Here is a 26,730-nt window from a genome sequence, read left to right on the forward strand (position 1 = left end):
ACACCAGAAGAGAGAGAGAGGTTGAAGATTTTAGTTAGGTGAGAAGTGACTGCTGGGGAGAGAGACTGTACCAGATGTGAGGGGATGGGGTCACTGATGCAGGTAGTGGGGCGAGCAGAGAGAAGAAGCCTGGACACTTCTTCCTCTGTGACTGGCTCAAAGGAAGAGAGTGAACAGGGTAAGGTATCAGAGAAAAGTGGATTTATGGAGTTAGTGGACTGAGAAATAACTTCCTGGCGAATGCAGTCGATTTTATCTTTAAAGTAGGTGGCCATCTCTTCAGCCCCAAGGTCTGTGACCGGTGGCTGCACCTTTGGTGTTAGTAAGGAGTGAAGAGTATTGAAAAGCCTTTTGGGGTTGTTAGAAAGAGAAGCGATTAGATTAGTAAAATAGACCTGTTTAGCAAGATGGAGAGCAGAGTTATAGGATTTAAGCATAAATTTAAAGTGAAGAAAGTCAGAGGAAGTGCCCGATTTTCTCCACAGACGTTCGGCACTCCTGGCGCACTTACGAAGGAAACGGGTTAGTGCCGTCTGCCAAGGTTGCCTACATCTGTGTCGAAAGGCTCGAACCGATGGTGGTGCCATCTTGTCCAGGGCGCTTTTGAGAACATGATTGTAATGATTAGTGGCCAGGTTAGGACAGGAGAGAGAGGAGATGGGGGACAGCGATGGCTGCACAGTTTCTATGAGGTGGGGAACACTGATGGCACGTGGGTTCCGGTATGTGTGATAAATGGACTTATTCAGTACAGGACAAGAACTATTTACAGTAAAAGAGAGAAGGTTATGGTCTGAAAGTGGAAAGTCATTGTTAGTAAAGTCGGAGACAGAAGAGAGTCGGGCAAAGACCAAGTCAAGGATGTTTCCCTCTTGGTGGGTAGGAGAATCAGAGAGTTGTACAAGTCCCAGAGAGATAGTAAGTGATACAAGCTGAGAGGTTGAAGAGGAGATAGGGGTGTTCATAGGGATGTTAAAGTCTCCCATGATGAGTGTTGGGATATCACAGGAAAGAAAGTAAGGGAGCCAGGAAGCAAAGTGATCAAGGAACTGATGGGGTGAACCAGGAGGACGGTATACTACAGCCACACGGAGAGAGAATGGACGGAAAAGTCTGAGGGTGTGAACCTCAAAAGATGGGAAAGTAAGAGAGGGGACAGGAGGAATGACCTGGAAAGTGCACCGTGGAGAGAGGAGTATGCCTACCCCTCCTCCCTGCCTATTCTCTGGTCTGGAGGAGTGAGAGAATTGCAAACCATCATAGCCCAGTGCAGCAAGTGATGCAGTGTCACCCTGCTGGATCCATGTTTCGGTGATAGCCAGCAAGTCAAATGACTTGGAAAGAAACAGGTCGTGAATGGACTCCAGTTTATTGCACACAGAGTACTTACAAAAGTGATCAAAATGTTGAATATGTCTCAAAATAGCATTAATCTAACCATTATCTCAATTATTTTTGCTAAAGCTTTAAAATATAAGAAAACTTGTACATGTTGAGACTTCTTTTTTAAATCAACAATAAACTTTATTGAAGGGCACTACAATGCATAGGTAGTTACAGCACATAAATGGTTCCCTCTATAAAAGGCAAAAAAGTACAGAGAACAGTGTACAGTATAGAGCAGTGATGGCAAACCTTTTAGAGGTCGAGTGCCCAAACTGCAACCCAAAACCTGTAGATTTTTTGCAAAGTGCCAACACAGCAATTCAAGCAGTAACTTATTACAATCTTCTTGCTTTGTGCTATACCACAGCTTTCAATGGGCCTGAGGGCACCAATATCTTTGTCTAAAGGAGAAGAAATTTGGATTGCCTTGACAGCCCCCTGAACAGGAAGATTCAGGGGTCACACAGAAGGAGCTCCAATGGTAACATGACCCTGTCCACATCTCCTCTCTCCTCCTGCAAACTCTGCCATGGGGCAACAGCCTGAGTGCCCACTGAGAGGGCTCTTAATGCCACCTCTGGCACCCGTGCCATAGGTTTGCCACCATTGGTATAGAGTATGCATACTTGGTCCGCTAGCATATCTGGATCGCCTTCACAGCAAAAAGAAATATTTGATCTTCTTAATTATACTAAACTACAGCATAATTTTATGTTTTTTGCGTTAACAATTTAATTAAAAAACAAGTGGTGGAATATTTTTGCACAAACAAGCCCTCAGATGCCCATATCAGATGAAAAAATAAAAAAAGTTGTGTCCATTAGAAGTTGAGCATGGAAAAACGAAAAAAAAAAAAAAAGCTGTGTTCTGAAGGTGGCTTTAGGTCGTGTCCTTGAGATGTTAATGCTAGGTTAACCCTTTAAGTACCGATGGTCATTAGTGCCAGAAAGAACTTTGTTTTTTTCAAGACATGTGAGACTTTATCTTGATACTATAGTTTTAATAATTACATATTTAAAAGTTGCCAATTATTGAGTACAAATGTGAAAAAATAAGCTTTTTGGTCATTGTGAGGAAACTGCAGAAACCATGCAGCCCTGGGTCTGACGGGGACCCGAGGCTGTCATTGCAACAGATCGCAACCCCTGAAGACGTTCGGAGGAGAGACGATCCGATCCAAAATGGCAGCGCCTACGCGCTTCTATCTTTTAAATGCCGGTGACGGCATCGGATGCACTTGCAAGCACCGACCGCAGTTATTAGTGGTCGGGGTTTGTTGCAACACGCAAACACCCCCCCCCCCCCTGTGAATGAAGAGGGCGCAGCCTGTGAGCCCTTTTTATAACCCCCCGCACCTCTTCGCCATACAGCTACGGCACAGAGCGTCAAGGGGTTAAGGGAGGATATATCTGGCTCTGTGAAGCATCCATACACAATCCATATATCATATTAAAGGGGAGATTCTCCTGTTTAATTTGACACCAGAATTGTGAATTGTTCAAGATGCCAGGGTTCAGGAGATATAGGTGTTTGGAGTTGGGCACTGTAATGACATTAAAAAATGTTCTTTCTGCAGTCTGTCACATTAAAAGTGTTTGTATATTTACGTGGAGCAGTCCTGAACGGGTTAATATGGCGTTGGAAATATAATACCATCAGAATTCTATTTGCATTATTTGAATATACTGTTTATATTGCAGAGTTTTTATTTGAAAACCTGCTGTGTACAAGTGAAGTTCTCATCTGGTCAATATACAGCTGCCTAATCCTTATGACTGAAGAGAGAATTTTTTTCACCAAGTGTCACACAGTTTATGGTATGATAAAATTGTACTTTATTATGTTTTATCAAAGCATCACAAGGAATAAAAGTTGTACTGGGAGTAATTGCTATGGGCAGAAACAACACAGTTTTATGAATGCCTACAATTATATTTGAGCTTTGCTGGGCTAGTAAACGACATACACGCAGAATATTAAAGGGAATCTGTCACCAGGAGTCCCCTTTATAGCACCCCCCATCCCTATAGAGCATTGCACATACACTGCTAAACATTTTTTGTATGAAAAATTGGTTTTACAGAACAAAAGATACTTATATTTTACCTTTGAATGACATGTGCTAGTTCAATTCCCCCCCTGGGTGGGCTGAAGAGGAGTAGTCCCCCCCCCCCCCACCCTCGGAAAACCTCATCCAGTCTCTCATATTCGGACTAGGACTGTGTATTAACCCAAATACCTGAAGCTGCAAGGACCAAGTGTCCTAATCAATCAAAAACGTAAAGAAATAAATTAAGAAATTTAAGAGAAAATGTTAAGAAAATTGTTTCTCAAGGAGACGTCTGTCCAGAAGGTCTAGAAGAAGAAGAAAAAAACCAAGTATTTAATAAAAAATAAATAAATGTAATACAATCGCTGGTGGGGTGTTATCCCCCAAAAATCAGAGGTTTCGGATGTTACTGGCGCTCAGAGAGACTTGATATGTTGAACGCAGTTTCAAAAGAAGATGTTTATTGGTATTCGCAATGTGTTTCGGCTCGGTAACCGAGCCTGATGAAGCGCCAGTAACATCCTAAACCTCAGAGATTTATGTTTTTGGGTCCCACACCACATCAAAATATTATTTGTATCACTATTCTGATGTAGTGAAATCATTTTTAGTGGCACTAACAGGTTTTCTTTATTTAGACCATTTTGGGGACTGTGCATCCTTTTATTTACTTTTAATTAGTGGGTAAAAAATCGGGTATTCGGACAATTTGATAATTTGCGAATGTGGGGATAACTAATGTGTTAATGATTTTTCCTACGTATTTTTCTCTTTTATTCACAACGTGATATTAGTTAATTTTCATTACATTTGTCACTTTCTAATTATTTGTCCAGGTATTGAGGCTGTACTTAAAAGTTTGAAGTATGTTCTGCAGCTGAACAACATGGAGCTACAGAAGCAGGGTCTGTTGCTTCTTACAGAAATTCTAAAAAGGTTTGTGCTTAGCAAAAGAAAATAAAAATATGTACAGATGGAATATGTTCATATTAAGCTACTTACATCTAAGTGGACATTTGCAGCTACTAATGAAACTGGTATGGACTTTGATCTTGCACTTGGGTTTAATATGCCCTTACATCAACAAGCGAAAAGTAGACTGCTGACAGATACTACTAGTGGTGGCTTATGTGGAAAGGATTGAGGATGTCGGAAACAAAATGTTTTCCCTACTTTCTCATATTTAATAATTATAATATTCATAATCTTGTAATGGCATTGTCTTTATGTTAAGGCTCTGTTCATATCTGCAATGTGTTTAAAGATTGTTTTTTATATGCAGTAAGATAATTCAACATACAGCCTTTTTTCCCCATGATCATCTCAGAGCCTTCGCTATTGTGACATCCCATTTGAAGCCTAGTTATACAGTGATACAGTGGCGTAACAATACACCAGTGGGCCCATGTACAAACTTCGGATCCGGGTCTCCATTTGCTTAAAATTGCACTGCCACCGCCGTCCCTGATATTGCACTTGTAAATACACATATATGCTACACCAACATATATTCATAGCACCATACTCTTATACCTTATATGTGTCCCTCATTAATATGATGTCCAGCAGCAGCCTGCACTCAATAAAATGTCCAGGAGCAGACTCCTCTGATTAATAAGATGTCCAGTAGCAGCTTCCGCTGATTAATAAGATGTCCAGCAGCAGCCTCCACTCAATAAAATGGCGTAGTAAGAAATCGTCAGGCAAACTCGTGGTCAGGGACAGGCAGGAGGTCGAAACAGTCGAGGACGTAGCGGTAGGTCAGGACAAGCAGCACGGGATCGCAGTCAGGAACGGAATCGAGGTCACAACGGGAAATCAGGATAATTGCAGAGGGCATGGAACAAAGCTTTCTCTAAGGCATAGAAGCGCAAAGATCCGGCGGGGAACCAGGTAGGGGCTGGGAATTTATCAGGGAGACTGCCGCTGGAGCCAGGAGAGGTGAGTTCTCCCACAGGCAGACTCTGGGGGCCCCCGGAGGCACACTGGAACGCCCCCTCTCTGAGAGGGGCTACCCCTCTCTGGGACACAAACAACCTGGTCAATGCCAACATCACTGCGTTCCTCACGGACTTCCGGTCCGTCTTCAAGGAACTAGCCCGGGCATCTTCTGCGGAGACCACCTTGTTGAATTTGCACCAAGGGGGCTTGTCAGTTGGCAACTACGTGGTTGAATTACACACTATTGATAGGGTAGGATTTAAGATATTCTCTTTTAGATTGCATTGGCTGTGTTTCTAATCAATAAGGATGAAAAGAATGACTTGCTGATGCAAGACTTGCTAATGTTGTTACCCAGGGCAAAAATCAGCACTGCACAAGCTTTATTTGGTTTCACAAAACTATATAGAAAAACAAGAGAGAAACAGAAGAGGGAGGAAAGTTCCCAGCTTATGAAGTCTCTTGATTGGAGAACTTCCCTGCTGTCGCACATTGACGTCAGGGTAACGCATTTTTGAAATTCTTTAGCCTTGATGTTTTGGTTATGATCCACGATGCCAGCGCCATCTTAAAATGTATTCTTTGTCACAATGCTTTTAGGAAAATAAGACAAGTAGAAATTACAGGTTTCGATCTATCAGCTAGGTTTACTTTAACAGTCCCCCCTAAATCCTGGAATTTCTCTTAGCTACTCTTAGTCTAGAACAGTGGTGGCGAACCTATGGCATGGGTGCCAGAGGCGGCACTCCGAGCCCTTTCTGTGGCCACCCGGGCCATCGCCCCAGAACACCAGACAGGACTCAAAGTATTGTCCTGCAGTTCCAAGCAACTTAAAATATGCTGCTTTCAGTCATATTTTGATACTTACTTTGCTACTTGGGACTGTAGGAAGAGGGAGAATGAGTAGACAGGGCCAAATTATTTTTGGAGGATCTACTGCTGGCCCCACGATTCTCTGTGTAAGGAGGGACACTGGAAAGAAGCCAAAAGTATAAAAAATGTATATCTTTCTTCTATGTTGATGTCCTCAGGAGGCAAATATGAAGTTGTTGAGCAGGGAGCAATAAGTTACTTTAATTTTTGGTTGGCACCTCTCGATAAATAAGGAGGGTTTTGGGTTCAGTTTGGGCACTCGGCTGCTAAAAGGTTCGCCATCACTGGTCTAGAAGGTCCTACAGATCTGCCCATATGTGCTTCATTCTCCTCTTCACCAGTTGGATGACAGCAGACCCCTGTTGGGTGTGCCCCCATTTAGTGGACATTCACATATGGGAATAAAATCTGTACTCTACCTTTCCCTACTCCAGGGGGCTGTTTGATATGTTTCAGGGGTGTTTGATCTCAGAGGGATATCTTCATTATGCAAATTTAGGTAACTTGAGTAAGGGGTCTTTGGCTTGTCTAACTCCTGGACTTGATGAGGGGGACCGCATAACACACAATAAATGACAAGAGCAAAATCACAATCCCCAATATCACCCCCACTTAAAGGAAACCCTTCCAATCCCCCAACCACAAAGAGAAGGATATAGCGTCCACTTCTGAGTTTCTCTTGAGTTCCCTGGACAGTCCTTCAATCTCTTCAAGGGCATGTTTAATGGATCCATAGGGGGTGATGTCATGTGGTATGTACATGCAACAAGCCGCTCCCACCATCTTACAGACTCCTCCCTTCTCAGCAAGGATTATGTCCAAAGCCATGCGGTTCTGGATATAATTCACAGTTAATAATAAATATAAACAGTTAACCCAATCAAGATTTTGCTCATATCTATCTGGGGAATAATGGACTCTAGACCTGCCCATATCTGATTGTGGGCCTTGAACTCATCTGGGACCCCTCTTGGTACTCCCACTGTATCTATATAAATGTTGTCATCTAGGTGCTTCTCTCTTAGTCCTTCAGAATCCTTTGAGACTCTCTACCTTTTCTTTATGTGTCTGATCAAACTTATCCTTGGGGATGACGAGAAGGAATGCACAAATTTTATCACCGCACACTCACCTTCCCAGCCTCTAGGCCTGACCTGACTCTTCTATCCCCACAAATCCAATACGCATCAGACACTGCCAATACAGGGTTACCTGTGCTGTCAATGTTAAAGAAGGTCATTGTCTTGCCCCGACCGTAGGTAAATTCTCCTACCTTAGAGGCATCCTTGTCAGCCCTATAGATACAGTGATAGTCATGGTTGGGGGTGTCCCTGAGCATACAGTTAGAAGAGACCAGCTAGCAACAAGCAAAAGTAAGTTTGCAATAAAAAGCATGGATGCTTCCCCTCAGCTTCACGGACGTGGCACTGGTCAGCAGGACTTGGAAAGGACCGTCATAGCGAGGCTCCAGACTCTCTCTCTGGTGTGTCTCTTTACCACCACGTAGTCTCCAGGCTTCAGGTTATGCATCCTGAGGTCTCTGTCTGGATCTGAAAAGGAATCAGAAACACTTTTGCGGACCTTTTCCAAGGCCTGGCTCAACTGTATGGCACATTCCACCTGGTTTCCTGCCATCAGCTATAGGGTCTATAGAAAGTAGAGGCCTAGTCTGGGTGCACAGCCAAAAAGTACTTCAAAGGGGACAATCCCATCTTTCTGTTGAAAGTAGTCCTAACTGAATAGCGGGCAGCCGGAAGGCACTCGCGCCATGGTTTCCCTGTTTATTCCATGGCCTCCCGGATCTCTAACTTAAGAGTGCCGTTTAGTCTTTCAATCCCACCACTAACTTGGGGATGGTAAGGGGTGTGTAGGAACTGTTCTACACCCAGGAGGGACAAGGTTTGAGTCTTTACATTTCCTGTGAAGTGGGTATTGCGACCAGACTCTATGGTCTCTGGAAGTCCAAACCTGCTTAAAAAATCTCAATCACCAACTTCTTGGTTGCAGCTCTGGAAGTAGCCTTGGTCATGGGAAAAGCTCCTGGCCAACCTGGAAAGAGATCAATGCACACACACACATATTCCTACGTACCACTTTTTGGTAGTTGGATAAAATCCATCTGCTTTCTTTGGAAGGGATACAGCAGCTTGGGTGTCACCTTCTGTGACTTACTCTCGGGTGCAGGGCTCTGGGCAGGCACACCCTCTCTCCTAGCATCCAGGTCCCATCGGCATCTGGGCTCCAGCTTTCCTCCACACTCCCTTCACTTCTGATGACACTCGGGCCACCAGGGACTGGAACACCAACTCAGAACTCACCGCTGAGACTACCGGACAGTCTCTGGGTTCCATCTGTGCAGCTGCCTTCGTCACCCTGCCAGCCACATCCTTGACCTGGGCTTTTGGAGTTACCAAATTGTGTGTGCTTTTACTTTTAATATCCCCACCTCTTGGGTTCATAGTCATGTTTAGACCTCAAAACTATACCTTGAGTATTGATGTTTGCCCTTTTACCTTCCACCAGCTGTAGCACTTCCCTGAGTACCGTCAATTCACCTCCTGCGCTGACCTGTGTGATGGGAGTGGTTTTGCTTTTACTACCTCATGTGCGCCACTGACCACTGTATATCCAGTGTAGAACCATCTGTCTTCTCCTGCAGACCTCCTGCTCAGACACTGAAGTCTGAGCTGTCTGGCCTTTGCTCAGGTGCTTGGGCTGTACTTGGGTGAGGACACTGTGCAAGTCATGTGGAGTTTACACAGTAACTGAGTGATCTAGGACCTAGGATCTACTCACTGGCCTTGCTGAGAGGATTGCTGGCTGCAACTACTAACACATGAGGGGCTCCCCTCCTGACTGAGTCTAACCGGGGTTAATAGTGGACCACTGGGGAGGCCACTACGTTCCTGTGCTAAGACACCTGTGGCCAGGCCTAGATACTCAGCGCAAAATAAAACAAAAGTTTGATCCAGTGGATGTGCCTAAGGCCGGGGCAGACAGGATTTGCCAGCTTAAGGCTATGGAATGCATCAATTGCCTCCTAAGGGCAAATGGGGAGGAGGCAATGCAGTAATCAAGGGGCAGCATCAGGCTGGAGGCAGCAGACCTTATCCCAGGCCTGCAGTAGCTGGCCAGTCCTAGAAACATGTGGCTTAGGGCCTTGGGACAGGGGCATATTCTAGACTGCCAGCTTTCTTTCCTCTGTCAGGTATCTGCCTGTGACTGAGAAGCAGTGGCCTAGGAAGACCACCTTCTCCTGGCAGTACTGGAGTTTGTCTCTGGAAACTTTGCAACCCTACTGGAACATAAAACACATAAGGTCAATAGATGCATCCTGGTAAACAAAAACAGTAGGTCATCCGCATACTGTAAAAGGAGAACATCCAGTAAGGGGCTAGTCTGCCAGTCTACTTCTTGTATGGCCATGGAGTACTGGCTGTACTGAGGAGTTTTACCCCCCTTGTGGGAATCTGCACCAGATATACTGGAATACTAAACTGGTAAAGGCAAATAGATACTGGAAATCTTCATGTAGGGCCACAGAGCGGAAAACATTTGCCATATCAATAACAGTGAATAATATGTCACTCCCGGGGACTGCTGCCATTTTGGGCTAGGGACCACTGGGCTTCAGTACACTCATTGGCAGGTTGGAGGTCATGGACCATCCTACATGTATCCGGTTGTTCTTTCTGGGTCTTTTTCTTGACTGGGAATGGGTTAAAATCATCACCGGGTTAGCAGGGGAGGAGTCAAACTTCAGTTCTACAATGAGAGGAGCTAATTCTGGGAGGTGTACTTGCTGACATCCTCGTTAGTTACCACCCCCTAGTCCTGCCCTGTTGAGGGCGTCTCCGTTTCCCTAGAATGTGGCCAGTCACTTCAGTAATGTCTCCTACGAGCAGTCGAAATATGCCCACTAGGGTCGGTCGGTTGAGACTTCCGGAACTGTTGTCAGTCTCACTTTGCTTTGGTCTTTGAAACTACCGACCCCGGTCTCTGTTCCCTTTGTACGTCACTCTGTCAGAGTCTTATCAATCCCTATGTATGCAAGTCTGGCAGAATTGTCTCTAGTCCTGGATGTACACTACACTGTCAGGTCATCCCCCATGTTTCCTAAAGCTGTAAACAGTTCCTGTGGAACTCCTCCATGACCGTTTACGTCTCCGCTTGATCTGATCCAGACATATAGGATTTTCCCTTCACCATCTCCAGCCCAGTGTTCTGTGCTTTCTATAAAGTTCTGGCCAGACTGCAACGTCTCAAATGGAAGTTAGGTACACTTGTGTTGGTTTTTAGTCAAAAAGGAACAAAAGCCAGTCATAAGCTCTGTCATACAGTTGGGGGGCTTGTTCTTGCTTAGTCTGTTCGTGGGGTACACAGCAGACATCATCGACATTACGTGGCATAAACAGGGCTTGTATCACAAGCAAATTCCTTCAAGTCTTCTTAGACTGTCAAAAAGAACTCTAAACGCAGCGGTGTGCCCCACCCTATTGTAAGCATTGGCACTAGCAGCTCAATATGGAGAAATTCAGCTTTCTGTGAACGTCAAGGTCAGTTCTGAACAAAACACAAACACAGATAAGGCAGCTCAGGCAAAGCCCAGCTGCACAGCTGCCCCCACAATCTCCCTAGTTAACGTTACAAACTCCAGAAAGCAGGTACCAGAGACATGGAAACACTTTTTATAGTAATTTTTCTCTAATCGTCAGGATCAAATAAGTTTTAACTGGACCATAATAAACCAAAACAGCATCCCACTTCCAAGAATATTCCGAACAGAGATCTGAAATAAGATGAAATCATCTTATGCCGGCATTTATTCCTGACATCTGCCAAGACGCTTCAAGGGTGCTCAGCTGCTAATCTACAAGAAAAACCCAGGTGTTTTTTTATAACTACTATCCTCAACCAGCCTTTATTGCTGCCAACAGAGTAGAGTCATAGGCATTTAACTTTCATGGACTTTCAAAGTCAGAGGCTCCAAGTGTCTGTTTGGAAATCTGATCAAGTTTTCTCACTTGTACAATCATCAGATCCTCTAACACATCCCAAAACCTTCACTACTACTTTTCTTTTCACCATAATGCTACCAGCCCTTCTGTTCCATTATATCAACTTGCACTTTTCCAACAGTCATACTGAACTCAACAACCTTCTGTGTATGCATCTTTCCCTTCCCTGCACTGAACTAATGCTAGCGAGGCAGTGGTTCCCTCCAGAAGGACGTCCTTTCTATTCCGAAACTGCAGCATAATTTGTCCGAGACCGTTACCGGTGCAGCTGCTCACCGGCCTAAGGGCTGACCTTTAAGCTTACCGATCACCGGTTACAGAGGTTTATCAGAAGGCCCCCCTTAACGATCTCCCTCTTCTTCTGATTCCTGTCAAAATCCCCAGACACTCGTTCTTTACCCGTTTTCCTATTCTGGCGGCCTTTGTCTGATGTGCAGACATCCGTCCTATTCTCCTTATTATGGCAGCCCCCTATGTCTGATGTGTAGACACCCATCCTATTCTCCTAATTCTAACAGCCCCTATGCCTGATCTTCATTGCGGCTTTGGTATACTCCTTCTCAGTAACTTGCCTGAACTTCGAACGTCCTCCCCCTCCCTTTCTGTTCTGGCTCAGCAAAGCGCTTACAACCTGCAGCCAAGTCACTTGTTTCAATTTCACACAGAAGTGTCTAACAATTCAGACCCTGTGCAGGACACCAGTTGGCTATACATATTTATCCTCCAATCCCAGCTGTCTACAGCCACAGTATCACCATTCCCAGAGTCACAGGCAAGTAAAAGGTTAGCATATGTAATCTGAAACTTACCATGATCTGGGTTCATCAGTCCCGGTCAGGAAGCAATGACCCCGAGGCTGCAAACGGTGCTGGAACGAGGGGGCTTCCTGGTCCTGATTGCGAGTTCAGATCTCAGCAGTGCCTCCAACTGATAGGGTAGGATTTAAGATATGCTCTTTAAGTGTGTGTTGGCTGTCTTTCTAATCAATAAGCAAAGAATTACTGATGCAAATTACTGATGCAAGATTTGCTAATGCTGTTACCCTGGACAAAAATCTGCACTGTGCAAGCTTTATTTGGTTTCACAAAACTATATAGAAAAACAAGAGAGTAACAGAAAAGGGGGGAGAGTTCCCAGCTTATGAAGTCTCTTGATTGGAGAACTTACCTGGCATCTTTCAGACCCCAACGCTGCTATTATCAATGCAGCTATTATCAATGCTACATAATATTGACCCCTGATGACAGTTGTTGACTAGAAACACGTTGGGTCATCCAGACTATCCTCATGTGTGTTAGTGTGAGATAGGGCTTGTGGTTAGCTAGTCCAGGTTACATGATTATAGTGATTTATTTAGGCAGCCTTGAAGCCTAGGGCAAGCATTAGCCTCTGTTTATATCTCTGTTACACACCTAGTTAGCTTGATTTGTGTCCACGTAAGTGTTCCTGACCAGAACATACTGGCCCCCTTTCTTTGATAGTTGCTTTTATCTGGTAAAGGAAAGACACATTACACTTTGGGCGCTTTTGTAAAAACTTTTTTAAGACCTCCACAGCAACCATCCTTGCCTACTGCTGAGGAGTCCATGCTGGTGGATAAAGCTTGCCTGACACTCTAAGAGTGCTTGAGACGTCGACAGGAGAATCTGTGTGATACACTTACCTATCCTGCGCGATTCCCGAAAGTGCATTGTCCGACTGGAATGCACGTATGCCCCGATTCACGAAGACTGTGCACCCGATATCATGCATCTGTCGCTTCCCCTTCAGGTCTGCCGGAGTTCAGCTTCGTCTTCCTGGTGTATGTAAGTGAGTGTTGTCTTGCGACAGAAATTGAATGTTAAATCCCGCGGTTTGTCCGAATCAGTCGGATCATCTGACGCCCCCCCCCCATTTCTGTCGCATGAAAGCCGATGCCAGTGCGCCAAAATCTGATCACGTGCAACACAAATACCTGTCAAAGCAGCGCAAATCCCGACAGAAGTCCGACCTGCGATCTGCGGACCCTTCGTAAATAAGCCCCTATGTCTCTACTGTGCCACCCAGGAGCACTTTTCGAGACCTGTCCATGGCGTCCGGGAAACACACGCACCTAAGGTTTCTGGGAAGAACATCCCTAGGTGAGAGCAAAGCTTCTTCACATCTGAATATCCCTGTTCTACTTACGGCTCTGCAGGAAACTCTGTGGATGCTTCCCTGGTCTCCCAGCAACAACTTCCTGTGGTCCGTATTGAGAAGCCGCTGGTCATCTCATCCGTCAGAGGGCAGATCCAGTGTCATGTCTACCTGGACGATACGCTGGTGTTCTCTGCGGACCTGGAGTTTAGGTATGACTAGTACTCAGGTGCCTAAGGGCCAGTCGACTGTATGCAAAGCTCGAGAAGTGTCTATTCCATCAAAAGGGTTTTTCTTTCCTCGGGTATATCATATTTGACAAAGGACTACATATGGATCCCACAAAATTATCTGTGTTTCTTCAGTGGCGGCGCCCAGTGGGACTTCGTGCCATCCAGAGATTGCTGGGCTTTGCTAATTACTACCGGCAGTTCATATCGCAGTCTTCAATTGTGCCACTGACCAAGAAAAACCCCAAACCTAAGCTCTGTTCTCCAGTGGCTGAAGAAGCTTTTTCCACCTGAAGTCTGCCTTTGCCTCTGCTCCTGTGCTCACTCGGCCTGATACAGAGAAACCGTTCCTGCTAGAAGTTGACGCCTCCTGGGTAGTAACTGATGCTATTCTCACCCACAAGGATCCCAAAGGACGAATTCTTATTTGCGGCTTCTTCTCGAAAATCTTCTTGTCTGCAGAGAGGAAATACTCTATAGGTGATCAGGAGCTTCTGGCCATAAAGCTTGCATTGGAAGAATGGTGTTATCTTCTGAAAGGAGCACGTCATCCGGTCTATATCTATACTGACCACGAGAATCTCCTTTTATTTCCAGACCGCTCAGCGTCTCAATCCATGACAGGCTCGTTGGTCCCTCTTCCTCTCTCACTTTAACTTTTCCGGATCCATTTCTGCCCAGCACGGAAGAATGTCATAGCCGATGCCCTCTTGTGCCTCCGATGTAATTGGGGACGAAACGACTCCTCGACATATGGTTCCTCCTGAGTGGCTTGTTGTTGCCGCTCCTGTGGATCTACAGCAAATTCCTCCAGGCAAGACTTATGTCCGACCTGCTCTCCTGGGGACATTGCTCTCGTGTGGCTGAGCACCCTGGGGTGCAGAGATCTCACTATCATCTCTTGTTTCTACTGGCGGCCAGGTCTAGTCAAGGATGTACAAGACTTTGTGAGTTCCTGCACTTCCTGTGCCCGAAATAAGTAATCATGGCTCAAGCCAGCAGGTCTGCTCCTGCCACTGCCAATACCCAGCTGCCCATGGACTCACGTAGCCATGGATTTTGTTATGGATCTTCTGCCATCTTCTGGTAATACTGTCATCTGGGTGGTTACAGATCTTTTCTCTATGATGTCCCAATTCATTCCTCTCCCTGGTCTACTGTCATCTCCTTGTCTTGCCAGCTTATTCTTCCTCCACATCTTCCGGCTTCAGGAACTTCCTCAGCACATTTTCTCAGACCGAGGAGTCCAAACCTGGCTTGTTTCCAGGTTCTGGCATTCCTTGTGCAACCAACTTCAAGTAAAGCTGGACTTCTCCTCTGCCTATCATCCGCAGTTTAACAAGCAAGTGGAGAGAGTCAATCAGACTCTGGGTTGCTATCTTGGTACTTTGTTTCCGGCCGACAGCATGACTGGTACACTCTGTTACCTTGGGCAGAATTCCACCTATAATACTTTGTACTCTGAATCTTCCGGTGCCGCCCCCTTCTTTGTTGTTTATGGACGACATCCAGGCTTACCTCTTACTCTTTCCATGTCTTCTGATGTTCCTGACATGGAAAAGTTGGTTTAAGGCCTTAAGTCCATCTGGGAACAGACTCGTCATTCTCTACTTCGGTCGTCCACCCACACCAAAACCCACCTGCTCCTGAGGCTGATTCTACCAATGTCTTTAAGGAAAAGTAGATCCTGGACATGAAGTCGGTTAGAGGGAAGCGGTTCTTTCTTATCGATTGGAAGGGGTTCAGGCCAGAGGAGAGATCTTGGGAGCCTGAAGATAACATCCTGGACTGCGGTGTTCTTCAAAGATTCCTTCAGGCCACGAAGGGGGGGGAAGGGGAGGTTACAGTCACGGGTGCTCCTGCGGCCCATGGCCCGGGTCGCAGGCGCACCTGTGCAACTCCATGTCCCCCATCGCAGTAACTGCAGCCTCACTCATCTATCCTCATTCCGGTGATGACTCCTGTGGTCCGCCACACGCCTCTGTGAATTTTAAAGGGCCAGCGCGCCACTAATTGTCGCTGGTCGGCCGCTGCCCTAGTATATAGTCTGCCTCTTCCTGTGACCCCTGCCGGATCTTTGTTACTCATAGCCTTAGAGAACCATTGCGATTCCTATGTATCATCCATTGTGACCTTCTGCTACATTCCTAACCTCGATTCTCTGCTGCCTGCCTTAACCTTGTGCTACGTCCTCAACTCCTATCCTGTGCCGCCTGTCCTGACCTTCTGCCTGACCACCACTCCGATTCTGCTTGCCAATTCTTTACCTTGCCTTGGCCATCACCGCGAGCAAAGTCGTGCCTGTGGAGGGACTTGGTGCAATGATGTAAGCCAACACCTGGGAGTGGAGTCTAAGTGGCACCCGGTATTCACCAGAGCCCGCCGCAAAGCAGGATGGACTTGCTGTGGTGGGCTTTGGTGAATTACATCATCAATGACGGTGGTTCAGTGGCTCCACCACCACCGACCCTGACATTTATCATGCAGTGTCAAACAGAATTGTGTTGCATGCTCTATGTTGAAAGTTCACCAAAATAAGTTGGTGCATTCTGTCAGAACAGTACAGCGAGTGCCAGATTAATGAAGAATGTGAGACACAATTCATGAATCTGGCACACCCCACACACTTCAAAGGCAAACTGCACCTGCCAGTTCAGTTGTCCTAGGGCAGTGGTGGCGAACCTATGGCACGGGTGCCAGAGGTGGCACTCAGAGCCCTTTCCATCGGCCCAGCGCACCAGACAGGATTCAAGGAATCTTTCTGCAGTTCCAAGCAACTTAAAAGATGCTGCTTTTGGTCATATATTAAAGTGATACTTACTTCAATGCTTGGGACTGTAGGAAGCGGGAGAATGAGTAGACAGGCCCGAATTATCTTTGAAGGACCTTCTGCTGGTCCCACGATTCTCTGTGTGCGGAGGGACACTGGAAAGAAGCTAAAGTGATGCAAATTTTCCATCTTGTCCTCAGGAGGCCAATATGATCGAAAGTTGTTGAAGAACAGGGAGCAATAAGTTACTGCTTTAATTTTTTTGTTGGCACCTCACAATAAATATAGGGGGGTTTGGAGTTTGGGCACTCGGCCACCAAAAGCTTCAACATCGCTGTCCTAGGGGATGAAAATGAATTTAAACCACATAAAACATTTGGTACAAAAGGCCAAATGCACATAAATGTGGAAACCTACACGTATGTAGTCCTATCTGCACTGCACACCTTGTACAGAAATAGAGTTCATGCATTATACGGAATTATGATGCAAGGACTTCCCATCTGCCGGCCAGACTGCAGCGCAGGCACTGTATTGACTGTCACAATGCCTGCACTAAAGTCCTGCCTGCAGATGGGAAGTCCTTGCATCATATTTCAGGACTCCCCTTCTGTAAAAAATGTGCTATCTGTGGGATCAGGCCACTACACATGTTTGTGTACATTCTGACCGTCTTTCCTTATGCTTTTACAGGCAGCCCAGTGAAATAAATCTCTTTACCAGTACTGGAATCTTTAAAGCTGCAACAGATGTTCTACAGGAGGCTGTAAGCAGCTCTATTTTGGAAGTTGCTATTGAAGCATCTAAGGCAATGTCTTCATTTTTAAGGTTAGAAATTATTACTTTTTTAACTACGTTGCTTTCAAATACACACTGGGGCAGACTTATCAAGGTGTCTGAAAGTCAGAATATTTCTAGTTGCCCATGGCAACCAATCACAGCTCAGCTTTCATTTTACCATTTCTCATGAATATTTTAAAGGGAAGCTGTGATTGGTTGCCATGGGCAACTAGAAATATTCTGACTATCAACCAGCTTGATAAATCTGCCCCACTGTATGCAATAAATCACCCGTTCAGTATTTGCACATGTTTATATCTTTATTAATGTAGAAATGAAGATCAAGCTCTGTTCCCTCTTTTAGACCCAGAGGGGGACATTTATCATAGTTGTTATTTTTTTCTCTCCATTAGTGCCTTTTGAGCGAATTGCACCTTTTTTGCATTTTTTTCCTCCTATTCCAATGGTTGTACAAAATTGGAGAAGTTGTTTTCTGTGATAGGTTCACCTTTTTATCTTACCAGGGCAGATGTACTTGCTTGATTTGTGCCTTTTTGGCACTTTTTTTGTATTTCACCAAAAATTGGGGCAAAACTATATCAGCAAAACCTTGGTACTAGTGAGATACTTTCATGGAAGAAGGAAAAAAGGTGCAAGGTGCACGTCCTGTAGAAGTTTTGAATAGAATATCTGATATTATATTTTTATCCCATTTAACAAAACCGTGGGATCTTGGGATCATGCCACCCAGCTCTGCATTTTTGGGTTTTGAGTCTTCATTTATTTAAGATGGAACCTGAGAAGGAAGCTCTGACTCAAAGAATACTTTATTTATCATTTATATAAAGTAGTTCTTACGTGTTTACCAAGTTTTTATTGATTTCTTGTATCCTACCCCTTAAAACCATTCTACTGGTGAGTTAAATTGGGGATACAGTGGGCTTTGACTTCTCACTGTCACCGGTACCTGTGACCCATGTTTTGGGTCAGAGGCGCACCCATTCTCATTTGTGTGCCCCTCCATGGCACCTGTGTCACTCACCTCACAATGATCCAGCGGTGGCATCTGCTGTCTGGTGCATGCGTCCCCGCATCCTAGTGCGCGCCGGTTCTTCAAGATTTAAAGGCCTAGCACACCGCTAATTGGCGCTGGCCACCCGCTTATTTAATAAATAGCCAGCCTCTTCCCTCATTCCCCACAGATCGGTGGCTCTAATGCCATTGAAAAAGCTGTGTCCCTTGTCTTGTGCGTTTAGACTGATTTACCTTTGTGACCCTGGATCCATTCCTGACTACGTTCCTCCGCTGCTAGCCCTAATCTACCCTGATTCTATGCTGCCTGTTTCGACCTCCTGCCTGTCCCCGACCAAGATTCTGCCTTACAACTCTGTACCTCGCCTGGGCCGCCACCATGGACAAAGCCGGCCTGTGGAGCGACCTGGTGGTATCCCGCCACAGCAAGCCCAAACCACTTTGCGTCAGGCTCTGGTGAAAACCGGGTGCCACTAAGACTCCGCTCCCAAGGTAAGGTGAGCTGCTTTGCTGGGGTCCGGAGTTCCAGTCTCGCTGTTTGGTGGTCCCTCATCCCGTATCCACCATGGTCTCTCCAGTGTGCACCAAGCCACTGGTGGGTCTCCCCACTTCATACATGGATTTTGCTAATATCTTTTTGGAGAAGCAAGCAGGGACTCTGCCACCGCACACTGGCCCTATAACTGCCCAATAGACTTGATATCGGACATGTCTCCACCACGGGGTGGAGTGTTTCCTCTATCTGTACCTGAAACCGTGGCTATGTCGCCCTATGTGAAGGAGAATCTACAGAAGGGCTCCAAACTCGCGGGTTTGGAAACTTGCCACTCAGTATATCTCTATCAGCTATGTTGTATCATAGCGTGGATGTTACCCGGCATTATTACGATGTTACTCCAATCGTCCTGCTGCATGAGGATGCAGTGAGAGTTTGGCTTTCTCTTCGGATTGATCTCGTTCACATGCGCATGTGTGAAAATGTCACGTCCGGATCGTGACAGCATTGTGGACCAATGGGACAGCAGGCACCTTTTGTAGGCACATTTCATGTCCTATGTAGCGTTTTTCATGTCAGATACCTTATATCGAAATCCAAAAAATTCTTGTTTAGTTGTATTGGTAATGTCTTTCTCTTCTTGTATCTTCACTGTGGCACTGACCAAGAAGACCAATCTTTTTTTTTTTTTTTTTAATAAATCTTTATTCATTTTTTCCTCTTTTTTTTAAGAAGACCAATCTTAAACTCTGGCCTCCGGTGGCTGAAGAAGCTGTCACTAAGCTGAAGTCTGCCTTTGCTTCTGTTTCCATTCTCACCCGGCCTGATACTGAGAAACCGTTCCTGCTAGAGGTTGACGCCTTATCCGTTGGTGCTGGAGCCGTTCTCACCCAAAGGTCGAACCCTCACCTGTGGCTTCTTCTCTAAGACCTTCTCAGCCGCAGAGAAGAATTATTCCATAAGTGATCGGGAGCTTCTGGCTATAAAGCTTGCTTTGGAAGAATGGCATTATCTTCTGGAAGGAGCTCGTCATCCTAGCTCATCAAACTTCTTGATTCACTTTTGTCCAGCCAAAAAGAATGTTAAAGCTGATGCCCTCTCACCTACCTCTAATGTTGTTGGGGAAGAACTGGCTCCTACCGACATATTCCTCCTCCATAACGACTGGTTGCTGCTCCCGTGGACCTACTGCAGCTTCCTCCAGGCAAGTCCGACCTGCTCTTCGGAAGAGGATACTAACTTGGGCACATTGCTCTTGTGTGGTTGGGCACCCAGGGGTGCAGAGATCTGTCGCTCTCATATCTTGTTTCTACTGGTGGCCAGATCTGGTCAAGGATGTACGAGACTTTGTGAGCTCCTGCACTTCTGTTCTTAAAACAAGTCATCTCGGCTCAAGCCTGCTAGTCTACTCCTGCCGTTGCCGATACCCAGCTACCCGTGGTCTAATGTGGCCATGGACTTTATTACAAATTTTCCACCTTCTTTCGGTAATACCATCATCTGGGTGTCAACAGACCAGTTCTACAAGTTCTCCCACTTCATCCCTCTGCCAGGTCTGCCATCAGCTCCACGCCTTGCCAGCCTATTCTTTTTCCACGTCTCCCGGCTTCATGGACTTCCTCAGCACATTGTCTCAGGCCGTGGGGTCCAGTTTGTTTCCAAGTTCTGGCGATTGTTGTAAAGCTGGATTTTTCTTTTGGATATCATCCACAATCTAATGGACAAGTGGAGAGAGTCAATCAGACTCTGATTAAGAAGTAGAAAAACAGCTCCAGCTCTCCGTGCTCAGCTGGATGTTTTTCTACTTCTTAATCACCTGCTTTGCATGCACCTGTGGCCAAGGTTGTCCGTGCGGGAGCCATTGGAGTTGGAGAATCGAATTGTCTGGACTTTCTGGTGAGCTGATTTCTTCTTGAAAATATTTTTCAATCAGACTCTGGGATGTTGCATATGGCACTTTGTCTCTGCTCAACGAGACAACTGGTCTACTCTCCTATCTTGGGTAGAATTCTCATATAATTCCCTGGACTTTGAAGCTACCGGGACTACCCCCTTCTTTATTGTCTATGGACAAATCCCACATCCACCTCTCCCCCTGTCTGTTCCTTCGGATGTTCCTGTTGTAGAAGATTTGATTCAAGATCTCATTTCTGTCTGGGAGCAGACACGCTCTCTACTTCGGGCGTCAACGCAGGCCTCCTCTAGTTTTTTGCTCCAGGTGATAAAGTGTGGCTGTCTTCCAGATATTTCCGGCTGAAGATTCCCATCTACAAACTCAGTCCTCGTTTCTTGAGTCCTTTCGAGGTGCTGAAGTGCATCAATCTTGTGGCCTATATGCCTTCTTCCCACCATGCGCATCCCAAACTCTTCCCATGTCTCCCTTCTGAACCCAGTCATCCTGAACCACTTTTCCCAGCAAGTTCCTCCTCCTGCTCCTGAAGCCGCCTACTTTGAGGTAAAAGAGGTCCTGGATATGAAGATGGTGAGAGGGAAGTGGTTCTTCCTTGTTGACTGGAAGGGGTTCGGGCCTGAGGAGGGATCTTGGGAGCCTGAGGATATCTTGGATCGTGGTCTTCTGCAGAGTTTGCCTCAGACCAAGAAGAGGGGGAGGCCGAAGGGGGGGTTTTACTGTCATGGGTGCCCCTGTGACCCATGTCTCGGGTCGCAGGCGCCCCTGTGCTCCTCTGTGTGCCCCTCCACATCAGCACTCACCTCTCCACGATCCAGCTGTGGCTCCTGCGGTCTGGCGTCCCTGCCTCCCAGTGCGCACGCACGCACCGGCTCTGTGAGATTTAAAGGGCTAGCGTGTCGCTTATTGGTTTCATAGTTTATACGGTTGAAAAAAGACACTTGTCCATCAAGTTCAACCAAGGAAGGGAAGGGATTGGATGAGGAAGGGATTTAGGGGAAACAATCCTATATAGCATAACAATCAATGTTATTTAGGTGTAAAAAGGCATCTAGACCCTTCTTGAAGCTCTACGCTGTCCCTGCTGTGACCAGCGCCTGAGGCAGGCTATTCCACAGATTGACAGTTCTCATAGTAAAAAAGCCCTGTCGCCTCCGGTGATTAAACCTTGGTTTCTCCAAACGGAGACAGTGCCCCCTCGTCTTTTGATTTGATTTAATCTGGAACAACTTACCACCATATTTTTTGTATGGACCATTCATATATTTATATAAATTAATCATGTCCCCTCGCAGTCGTCTCTTCCAGAATAAATAAATCTAGTTGTTTTAATCTTTCCTCATAACTAAGACCCTCCATACCCCTTATCAGTTTTGTGGCTCTACGTTGAACCCTCTCCAGCTCCAGGGCATCCTTTTTATGGACCGGTGCCCAGAACTGGCCAGCATATTCCAGGTGTGGCCAAACCAGTGCCTTGTATAGTGGTAATATTACATCCCTATCACGAGAGTCCATTCCACTTTTGATACATGACATGATCCTACTAGCTTAGAGGCAGTGCTATTAATTCCTACCTCTATATCATTAATAAATATATTAAATAGTAGTGGGCCAAGCACAGAGCCCTGAGGTACACCACTCATAACTGGTGACCATTCCGAGTAGGAATCATTGACCACAACTCTCTGGATACGATCCTTCAGCCAGTTTTCAATCCAATTTCAAATGATTTCTGCCAAACCAATACCCATCAGGCATCTATGAGGGACAGTGTCAAATGCCTTTGCAAAGTCCAAGAACACAATATCCACAGCTGCTCCTCCATCCAGGCACCTGCTCACCTCTTCGTAGAAGCAGAAAAGGTTAGTTTGACAACTTTTATTCTTAGTAAACCCATGCTGGCTATCACTTATTATTCTATTTGATGTCACATACTCCAGTATGTAGTCTTTTACTAACCCTTCCGACACTTTCCCCACAATGGAAGTTAAGCTTACAGGCCTGTAATTGCCTGGCGAAGTTCTAGAGCCCTTTTTATATATTGGCACCACATTTGCCTTGCGCCAGTCACTTGGCACCACACCAGACATTACGGAATCCCTGAAGATTTTAGACAGTGGTACAGCAATAACAGAACTGAGTTCTTTAAGAACTCTGGGGTGTAACTCATCTGGTCCAGGAGCTTTGTACACATTGATTTTATTGAGCTTAGATTGGATAATGCCAATCGCTTATTGGTGCTAGCCTCCTGCTAATTTAACAAATAGCTAGCCTCTTACCACATTCCCCGCCGTATCTTTGTGTTCTCATGCCATTAAAAAAGCTGTGTTCCTTGCCTTGTGTGTTTAGACTGATTTCCAGTTCCTGACTTTGTTCCTCCGCTGCCAGCCCTGACCTACAGCTTTGCCTTTGACCTCAATTTCGTGCTGCCTGTCTTGACACCCTGCCTGGCACGACCATGTTTCTGCCTCACTACTCTGTACATTGTCTTGGCTGCCACCCTGAGCAAAGTTGCGCCTGTGGAGGGACCTAGCGGTATCCCGCTGCAGCAAACCGCTCTGCAGTGGGCTCTGGTGAAAACCGGGTGAATCGTAGACTCTACTCCCAGGTGTCGGCTTACGTCATCGCTCATGGTGGTAGAGTGGGTCCACTACCCCTGAAAATCCTGACACCAGTCTTATTTGATGGATGTCACAAGAGCAGTGAATACATTTGGCACTTTCATTTGACTAAAGCTTTGTACAGTTGTTACAGGAATGTTGGCTTGAATATTTAGAAACAAGGAAGATATGAGTGACTGTGCGTTCAACTGACTGATCAGTGGGTGCACTGTAGCCATGACTAAGGACAGACAGTCTGTCTGAAACACTTTGGTGTCATTCATAAATACCACCTTGTAATTCTAATTAAAAATTCTTTAAGGCTTCAGTATCCATATGTCGACTGGTTCACTGGATTTTCTTCTATTTGGATCCCACACTTCTACAGTGAGGGAAGAACTTTGCCTTATAGGACCTATGGTCAATGGGTGAACTGGACTTCTCTGTCTGAACAACAAAAAATTTTGGCAGGCAAGTGAGAAGGTTACGTAAGTCTACACTTCTTCTGTGGCTGACGCATTTTAGCTTCAGAAAGTGTGGATACAGGACTTCTGGGTTGATGGGAAAGTTTCATCAGATCTCAATTTGTACTTAAACCACACAAATTTTGGAAAAGGTTGGGTGTCTATTGGCTTATTTTGCCGAGGGAAGACATCCCAACTTAGACTGAAAAGACCAGCTGGGGAAATAATAATTGACCTACATAAGATTAACCAGATATTGGGGATTATTACCAGACACTATACTCTGAGTAGGGTCTTTCCACAGTTACAAATTTACAAAGGGTCTTTCTTGCACTAGAGGCCTTGGTGAGACTTTTCCCCGGGAGGCATTGCCCCTCCCCCAAGCATTTGATAATGTTTTTAGGGGGTGGCTGGGGTAGGTGCTGGACGAGATTGGACTTAGAGGTACTTTCTGTACCCACCTGTCTACTTTATATCCAAATCCGGGGACTGTAGAACCTGGATTGCCTTGTCCGCCGCATAGTTGACTGGCCCAATCCGAACCCTTTTCTTAAAGGGAACCTGTCACCAGGGACCTCATTTTTCACTAAACACAGATTCTAAAAGCCCATGACACCTGCAGTGCAAACATGCCTCTCTGCCTTTTCTAAGCATTTGCATTACAATATAATTGTGTGTTATAACTTACTCTTGCATCCTGACAAAATCCTGGGGTAGTCACAGGGGCTGGACTTTGGTTTGGATGCATTTCAAAAAACAACATGTGACTTGTCTGAGCTGCAGGCTGTCTCCACGGTTGTGCTCCTGTACAGCATGTCCCTCTGTACAGCATGTGCAGGAGCACAAAGATGGGGGCCAAGCTCTGAGGAGTAAGTAACAGACAAGTCACATGTTGTTTTTTGAAATGCATCAAAACCAAAGTCCAGCCCCTGTGACTACCCCAGGATTTTGTCAGGGTGAAAGGTAAGTTATAACGCACAATTATATTGTAATGCTAATGCTTATAAAAGGCAGAAAGGCAGATTTGCACTGCAGGTGTAATAAGCTTCTGCAACCTGTCTTTAGTGAAAAATTAGGTCCCTGGTGACAGGTTCCCTTTAAAGGGATTTATACTTTTTTTCTTCACGTTCCCCTGTGTAAACGACCCATACACATTTAAGCATTGTCTATAGTGAAGGACTTTATAGCGGCCTCTAGAGTGATACATAAAGGGTAAGCTGTGCTGGAACATCTCTGAATATCTTCCACTTTGGAAACACAGCGAATTTCCCCAGGGTAGACTGACTGAATCACGTTTTTCCGTCAGGTTTCCCAAATTTTTCAGATTTGCACCGAATTGCCCCGCGATTTTGGCGCACGCGATCGGATTGTGGCGCATCGGTGCCGGCTTTCACGCGACAGAAATGGGGGACGTGGCCATCGGAAACCCCGACGGATTTGGAAAAACCACGGAATTAAAAAAAAAAATATTGCAAAATTGCAAGAATATTACTCGCATACACCGGAACGAAGCAGGTGAACTCCGGCGGACCTCGGCGCAGCAGCGACAACTGGTGGACATCGGGGCATGGCCTTAGTGAATCGCTGGAAGACCCAAATCCTCGAGGGAGAACGCGCCGCTGGATCGCGACAGGACCAGGTAAGTAAATGTGCCCCTTTATGTAGAATGGAAGGAGAAGATTTCTTCCTTTGATTGTTCTTGTGCCCTTCTTTTATACCTGCCTCTCTTCATAATTTACTCTATTTTAACGATGAACAACTTTTTGAAATAAAATTGGGAAGCTGCAAGTATAAGAATCTATTTTGAATAAAAAATGCAATATATTTTTTTTTAACTCTGCATGAATAGGAAAGATCATCTCAGTATTCCAGTTCAGTATGGTGAACTAGAAAAGCTACTTAATAGGATGATGGAACGCTGTTCTGAGCTGTCTTTCACATCACTAAAAAGAAAATCTTCAGTAAGTCCTACATAGTACCATATACTGAATCTTAAAAGTTAATGGTGTGTACATTGTGTTTGTCTCCAAGTCCTGCATTCTAAGTGAATCAGGCCTGAGCAGATCTGCAAAATAAGACTCCTACTATGGTATGATATGATTCTCATAACCTACTTCTTTTGTCAAAGTGGATATCAAAATAAAATTGTTGTTGAACCACAAAATGTGTGGTGGCCAAGGTGATGTACAAAGTCGTATAGCATAATCGTAGTCGGGGACAGGCAGGAGTTGAGGACAGGCAGCACGGAATCAGAATTGGGGACATAGCGGAAGGTCAGGACAGGCAGCACAGGATCCAAGTCAATAACGGAACCGGGGTCACAACAGGAAATCGCAATACAAGCACAGGGCATCAGACAAAGCTTTCTTTAAGGCTATGAGGCACGAAGATCCGGCAAGGGTCACAGGAAGTGGCTGGCCATTTATAGGTTGTCAAGTGACCAGCGGCAATTAGGGGTGGCTGGAGCGAGGAGACCATCTCTGGAGCGCTGCTAGAAAAGAGAAGCTGCTGCTGCCATGAGGGGGCACAGGGAGTCACATGGGTCCGCCCTAAACATGGGTCTCAGGAGCACCTGTGACACAACTGACCACACTAAAGGACTTAGGACTGTATCAGTTAGCAAATATTACCATAAAAAAACAGAAGAGCAATTTCCAATGGTCAAATATAAACTATGCAACCATATATGTTCAAAGTTACAATTTTCACAAGAACAGAAAAATTTTCTGCCAAACAGTGATTTTTATCCTTGAAGGGTTTTTCAAAACAATACATAAACTTTTTATTTTTTTTTATCTCTGTGATCATACTGACCAAAAGAATACACAGTGAAGCTGTAAAATCTAATTAAATATTGGCAGTAAAAAAATGTATTTTGTCCTGCAGACAACAAATGTGTCTGTGAAGTTAAAAATAAACAAGTTATAGGTTTTAGAAGTAAAGTAATAAAAAAAAGATAAAGGGCTGAGACACATATGTTACACTTTGGGGCACATTTACTTACCCGTAAATGGGTAAGGTGCATTGTCCGACGAGGATTCGGAGCTGCCATGATTCACTAAGATT

General features: G+C 45.4%; 1 protein-coding gene across 3 annotated transcripts in view; it reads left to right on the forward strand.

Annotated features, from left to right (window-relative positions):
* Positions 1 to 26,730, forward strand: part of MEI1 (meiotic double-stranded break formation protein 1) — a 114,248-nt gene that overhangs the window by 20,407 nt on the left and 67,111 nt on the right. For all 3 annotated transcript variants that reach the window (XM_072127660.1, XM_072127661.1, XM_072127662.1), the window contains exons 9-12: positions 3,087 to 3,203; positions 4,273 to 4,372; positions 17,077 to 17,211; positions 25,514 to 25,625. In XM_072127660.1, the coding sequence (XP_071983761.1) occupies positions 3,087 to 3,203; positions 4,273 to 4,372; positions 17,077 to 17,211; positions 25,514 to 25,625 (464 nt within the window). The remainder of the gene's footprint in view (positions 1 to 3,086; positions 3,204 to 4,272; positions 4,373 to 17,076; positions 17,212 to 25,513; positions 25,626 to 26,730) is intronic.

The sequence above is a fragment of the Engystomops pustulosus genome, chromosome 10 (assembly GCF_040894005.1).
Source record: "Engystomops pustulosus chromosome 10, aEngPut4.maternal, whole genome shotgun sequence".
Lineage (NCBI taxonomy): Eukaryota > Metazoa > Chordata > Amphibia > Anura > Leptodactylidae > Engystomops > Engystomops pustulosus.